This window comes from Perca flavescens, chromosome 18, assembly GCF_004354835.1.
Source record: "Perca flavescens isolate YP-PL-M2 chromosome 18, PFLA_1.0, whole genome shotgun sequence".
NCBI classification, from domain to species: Eukaryota; Metazoa; Chordata; class Actinopteri; order Perciformes; family Percidae; genus Perca; species Perca flavescens.
Genome location: NC_041348.1, coordinates 1,989,091 through 1,996,111, shown reverse-complemented (window position 1 = coordinate 1,996,111; position 7,021 = coordinate 1,989,091). Strand labels below are relative to the sequence as shown.

The window sequence follows — 7,021 nt, the reverse complement described above, 5'->3', positions numbered from 1 at the left end:
GTAAGTTTGTTAGAAAATGGGAACCTTTCACATAACAAACCTTCACTGTCAATATTAATGGATGATCTGGCAAACTGCTAAGAATGAGTCAACAGTACAAAGCAAAATTCCAAAGCTAAGGATGATTTTGTGCAGTACAGCGATTTAAACCTTTGCAGGTGTTACAAAGGTGCTATTGTCTTGTGTTAACCCTTTGCAAAAAGGTTTTGTCTGACAGTATTCGTCGGGTCTTTTGGGGGAACAACTGCAAATGTGGACAACCTTCAGTGCACTATGGGCTTCTATGTTGCATGTTGCTGGGTCAGGCTGTTTTCACAAAGGGGACCTCTGCCTGTCAGGTATAAAAAGGAAGGCTTCAAACAGGTAGACAAGCAGTTCAGCTCCAAGTGCAGCAGCAGCAACAACATCTGGCAAAGATGACCTCCGGCAACATGATGAACAAGATTGTCTTCTACGAGGAGAGGAACTTCCAGGGCCGCTCTTACGAGTGCATGAGCGACTGCCCCGACATGTCCTCCTACATGAGCCACTGCCACTCCTGCAGAGTGGAGAGGGGCTGCTTCATGGTCTACGACCGCACCAACTTCATGGGCAACCAGTTCTTCATGAGGAGGGGCGAGTACGCCGACTACATGAGCATGATGGGCATGAGCGACTGCATCAGGTCCTGCCGCATGATCCCCATGCACAGAGGCTCCTACAGGATGAGGATCTACGAGAGGGACAACTTCCAGGGTCAGATGCACGAGATGATGGAGGACTGCGACAACATCATGGACCGCTACAGCATGTCCAACTTCATGTCCTGCAACGTGATGGAGGGCCACTGGCTTATGTACGAGCAGCCCCACTTCAGAGGAAGGATGTGGTACATGAGGCCCGGAGAGTACAGGAACTTCATGAACATGGGCATGAGCGGCATGAGGTTCATGAGCATGAAGCGCATCATGGATTCCTGCTACTAGACAATGAGTTATGATGGTGCAGCGATTGGTTTCGAAACAAATACTCAAAACTGAGTGACCAAGCAACTCATCTGTAGCAATATGCACTGGATGATTGACAACCAGTGAACTGCACATACATACATCTTTGACTGCGGGCTGGCTGATGAAGAGAATAAAAACAGCAAACAAAAGATAACCCTAATAAAGTCTGCTTTATTAATAAAAATTCAATCTTAATTCCATTCTTTGTTCTTCTTTTTCTTCTAATTAGTTTCTTCTTTCTTCCTACATTTTCTGAAAGGTACTGTACCTCAAAAACCTTCCTACTTACTTTCCAATACCCTTGCCTTGCAAGGCAAATTAAAATAAGGTTGTCATAAACAATTGTTTATCTACGGCTGGGTAACAATTACTATAGTTCAGTTTGATGAAGTATTGAAAAATGGACTTTCATTCGATATTCCACATATCGATTCTTATGCAGGTAATCTTGTCAGTGTAGGGTGTCCCCACTAACACTGCTTCTGAATGTGGATTGACTTTACATTTGAGAAAACCTGTATTTTAAGTTCAGTTCTGATGACACCAGCGAGAGATAATAATGAAAAAACACAGTTTTAGCGGCGGTTTTGGGAGTCTTGCCCCTTTCTTTTTTCTCTCCTATACTTGGCTCTCTGTCTGTGCGTTCGGGCAAGGCTGTTCCACTTGACAACGTGTGTCAAACATGAGCAGTCATACAATCAGACAGACAGACTGCGGCCTGTGAAACTGTCTGATGGTTTCTGATGGAGATTCTTGCCCGGTCGGAAAGGTCGCCATATTCCCATATTCCTGCAAATACTTTGGTGAGTTCATGTTTATCATGATCATTAGGTCTTATTTTTGTATTTTTAGCCATTGTTCCTAAATTGAAACAAAGCGTGTGTAGTAGATGACAAAACAAGGATTTAATTGAAAAGTATTAGTATCGGTACCAGTATTTTGGGACAATACCCAGCCCTAGCTTCATACGATCATGACACTAAGCTGAGGCAAAGAGGTTCTAATGAATAGGTAGCTGTTTTCTTTATGCCTGCCTATCTTCCTTCACAAAACTACCAATTGATGTGCCTGGGGTCTGGTCCAGTCAAACTCTGAGAAGAAGTGAAGAGCTCTTTAACTGGCTGATAGTGCTAAATAATCAGAAAGGAAGGTTAGAAAATACAGATTTATAAATACAGGTTATAAATGACTCAGATGAACCACAAGTACATTTTTAACTGGGTTACCTCCCCAAAATTGCAAAGGGATATTCGCCAATTATATCTAATTCAACAGAACCCACTGGAAAGTTCACTGGCTACGCAGCCCTGTGCATTAATCCTAAAGTTAAGTCCCTGTATGTATGGGAAATCAGGCTGCCATGTTGCAGGTCAAGGTGTGTCTGTTTTTTTGACCTTGTCTGCTCTTTTTCCCACATTAGCAGGTAAAACAGCTCTCATTCCTCCCTGTCAGACCTAATTAGAGTTGACCCGAACAAAAAACAGTCATTAGTCAGGCAGCCTCATACAGGCAGGCAGCTGGGATACAATAAAGCCAATGGCTCCACTGGGGCACTGCTGCCTAGTTTTTCATAGCATTACTATATTAATAACCTTCATATTATTAGCTATGACTAAGTGATTTGTAATTCTAATAGCCCAATTAATGTCCCAATAACTGTCGGACTGTGAGTTAGGATGCTTTTCAATAATAGCTTAATATTTAAGCTAACTTAAAGTTGTAAAACAAAAAGCCCTGCTAGAAGCAGCCACTAGCAATGGTGGTAGATGAGAAAAACGTTTACCAATAGCAATGGGAGGCATCTTATAGACACCTGCCATCATCATCATCCATTTAATTCAATTCTATTCTATTGTATATATAGTGTCAAATCATAACAGAAGTTATCTTAGGACACTTTACAGATGGAGTAGGTCTAGACCACACTATGATTTACAAAGACCCAACAATTCCCCCCAAGAGCATGCATTTGGTGTGACAGTGGCGAGGAAAAACTTCCTTTTAACATGCAGAAATCTTGGACAGAACCTGGCTCTTAGTGGGCCATCTGACGGGACTGGTTGGGGGCATCCTTTGGGACCTGATACACCACAGCAGACAGTCGGTTGGACATTGGGCACTGTTGTGCCATGTGTTTCCAACTGTAAACACACTTTTGCAGCTTGGCACTGTACTAGTCAGCCTGTATCAGTGGTTGAGTCAGTATGTTGAACGGCATAAGAGGCAGTCATTGGCAGCCTCTTTTTCCAACAACACCAGTGCAAAGAAATGTGAAACTAAAAGCTGCACAAATCAAAATTTTTGTGTTAACACCTGATCAAGTATAATTCCATAGGGGTCACCCATAGTGATGAACCCAGAGAGAAGTATGTAAACCAATATTGAAGTTGCATTCGTCAGGTGGCCAAAAAACACAACTCCAAATAAATGCTAATCTTGCTACCTGTAGGGCTTAGGGTTATCTTCTGCTTTCTGCTCCAAAGTGGTGATTTTACATCTCACAGCAACTTAATACAATATAGTCTCTGGTTTTTGTTTGATATCTAATGACGGCAAAAATTATGTTAAAGTAGTTGTATTACTGAGTTGCCTGTTAGTGAAAATATGTTGGGCTTTTATGTGAAGGGTAAAAACAGAAGCAGTAGCGTTATGCACTGCTGTTGTCAAAAAGGTAGTTAATCAAAGTGTGTCTTGATTCACGCTGGTTCAGCTTACGAAGCCTCAGAAGTCTTTTTTGTGACCCTCGGCTACAGTAATTAGCACGCACTAGCTCAGAGCAGCTAACGTGTTTATTATGTAAAGGTCGCTGAACGTCACACCGAACCCCCTTCACAAAAAGTAAAATATTCGTAATTAGACAAAAGTCTGCTAACACGTCATAGCCAACTTTAAAACCATAATATAGTAAAACACTTGTGATGTGTGGCTTGTTCTGGTGGTTTGATCCTAAGTAGCCAAACAAATGAAGCTTAGCAAAAGGTCAGTCAGGAAGACTCTCTTTACACTCTTACTCATTCACAATAACTGTTTCCTGCTCTCTGGCTTTTTCAACTAGATTTTGCCACAATCTGCCTAAGCCTATCATATCGTCGCTGTTAAACTTTAAATCTGTTCTCCTCTCTGCTGTCATTTCAGTATGCGACCCTCCTCCCCCCATTCACCTCCAGTGTCCAGTCATTTATTTTTCATTCTATTGAAGTCTCTCCTGATTGAAATTATTAAAGCAGTTTAAACAGTACCAATAACAACTTTGCAACTTTTTATTAAATTCAATTAAATTGTATTATTAGCATGTGATTAGATATTTAAGTGAAATCCACAACAAGAAAATCATTGGCTGGTTTGTTTTGTTTGCCATCCTTTTTTATGATTAGCAATGTTGACAGACTAAGTAATTTTCTCTCACTCAAGCACAGAATGTACATTTACATTGGTGGTCAGATGGCTCAGGTCTTTGTGTCGCTGTGATGCATAATAATATAACTTTTAAAACGTAACAGTAAAAAAGCAACATCGAGCGGTGCATTGGTAAAAAACTAAAAGGCTAAAATGGGGCTGCTTAGGGCCCACAGATCCAATAGCTGGGTCTAAAAGATGAAAAATAAGCTGTATGATAGTCAGAAATCATCCATCTTCTTTTCATTATGCTGTACAACATTAGGCTTTGTAAAGCTGAGACACTTGTCAGTAACTACTCCAAAACAGGGAAGACCAAAGACAACAAAATCCTGTTCACAGCCCACAGCAGGGGTGGAGGGACAAATAGGAGTTCACCCACAAAAAACCCTGTTTAGAGGACTTTCTAATGCTGAGTGTCTCTGTCTCTGTCTCTTGTGTGCCCCCTGCTTTCTTCTGTGCCTCTGGTGCCTTGTGGAGAGATCACAAGAAGAGAAAGGAAAGGGGCAAAATATCCCTATTCACATCCTTTCATGAAGAGAAGGCAGCCATCTGCCAAAATGCCTCCTCACAAACATAACTTTGCACCATTGAAGGCTGTGCTGTGCAGGCTCTATACCATGCTTGAGCCATTACTGCTGGCACATCAAGTTCTTCAATTGATTTATTTCCCCTTTTCACTTTTACACATACTTCTCTCAACACAGTCTGACACGTCTGCCTGGTAGGAAAAGATTATGTTTAGGGGTTAGCTACTAGGAGACAACAACAAATGTGTTGTCTGATTTGAAAAGAAATTGTTTTTGACACTGCCTTCTGTAATCTTGGGCGGTGATCCAATGTGACAAGCTCCTGTTTGGTCAAAATCATCCATCTGGAAAAAGATGTGAGCAGGCTAATCCTAAACCAAACAATGAGCTCATAAATATGGAACCAGTGTCTATCTAAGCCGGTTAATTTGAACAGTGCCACAGGTCGACAACTACATGAGACTTCCTCTATAAAGGGTACAACTTGGCAAAACACAGAGAGCTGAGAGTTACTGAGTAAGTTTAAGGACTCTGCGGGCCACATTTTAGACGTCTGGGCTCTGGCAACAGTGGCATTAAGGTCGGTCAGAAAACTGTTTAAAACTGCTTTAGTGAATCACATCAAGACAAGGCTGCAACCGTTTAAAAAACAGCACAGGGTGAAGGAGGCCAACCTTTTCTTCGACACAAACAGCACCACTATGCAATCTCAACCAGAGTGGTCAACAAAACTCTTGACTACAGCAACAGTAACGTAAAATTGCAATCCCATGAATGACTGTTGTCATTGGTAGTCATAGGAATATGTGGACAATGGTGGGAAAGGATTAGACACTTTAGGGGCTTCTGGGTGGTTCATTGTGTGATGAAGCGGCGTGTTCGGCCCCCAGCCTGTGCTCACATCAACTCACACATCAGTCTGTGATCATGGCACAACTGGTGCCCAACAGCTGGACTACAATTGGCAAGTCTAGATGTATTATAAGGCATAGAGATGCTGGGAACTGGGGGGGGGGGGGCGGGGGTTGGGGGATCAGTCTACCACTGAAAGTATGCAGAGGAGAGAATTAGAAGAGAAAAGGGGGGAAGACTGCTTCAAACTAAAAGCTTGTCAGACCGTTAAAAAAGCGGAAGCCCCATCCCCAAGTACTTAATAGTTTTGGCAATCATGCCTATTGGTAATAATAACATGATACTCACCATATAATTTGCTCTGATCTCGGCATGCGGTGACGACAGAAACACGAGCAGTAATACAATCAGACAGACAGATTTAGGCTATGTCCATACTTGTACTTTTTCGTTTTTAATTGCATATCTTTTGCTACATTTACGCCTGGCTCTGGCATTTCCAACACCCTAAAACAGAGACATTTGAACACCATGCTGACCCCATTTTAGTTTGAAAACGTATTTATTTTTCGAGGGATTTGTGGGAATTCCTGTGTCCAGTAGGGCTGGGTATCGTTCAAAAATATTTAATACCGGTACCAATACCAATACCGTGACTTTGATACCTGTTGCTAAATTCTACTTTTTCGAAAACAACTATATATACTGTATAATAGATTTTCTCTGACTTTCGATACTCGATACTTTAGATGCAATTCAGTCTGTGCCTAAAAAGTACTGAATTCGGTACGCAGCCCTATTGTCCAGTGGCCGTAACAGCCTTACTGTACATTGTGTTTACATCGGCATGCCCATGTCCTGATCTCGCAAGCTCCAGTTTTCCACTCTCAGATCAGTCTGGCATCTTGAGATAGAGAAAATTTGGAGCCGTTCGCCAAACGACCGGGCCAATCAGCGTTGGTTTTGAGGTGGGTTAGGTGGTGATAGACAGATGGTTTATCCAATCAGCTAACCAGTATTATCAGCCAGCGGTAGCCCTAATTCTGTTAGCCGCTGCTAATGCTTTTTTTCTCTTGGATCCTTCTTTTGGAATATGGTCCGGGAACTTGAAATGGTGTCTTTTATTCCTAAATTCTCGTTACACAAACGGCAAATATCCTTTACCGACATGTTGCTTGCTTGCTGAGCTAACAAGCTATGCTTTGCCTGCAGCAGCAGGGGCGGGCTTGTGGTTGTATTTTCATACGCTTCGTG

The 7,021-nt window shown here is 42.1% G+C and overlaps 1 protein-coding gene across 1 annotated transcript; it reads left to right on the top strand.

The window, feature by feature from the left end:
* Positions 1–416: 416 nt before the first annotated feature.
* On the top strand, positions 417–1,119 carry LOC114573370 (gamma-crystallin M2). Its single transcript, XM_028605534.1, has one exon. The coding sequence runs from the start codon at positions 417–419 to the stop codon at positions 963–965; it is 549 nt and encodes a 182-aa protein (XP_028461335.1). The 3' UTR covers positions 966–1,119.
* Positions 1,120–7,021: the final 5,902 nt, after the last annotated feature.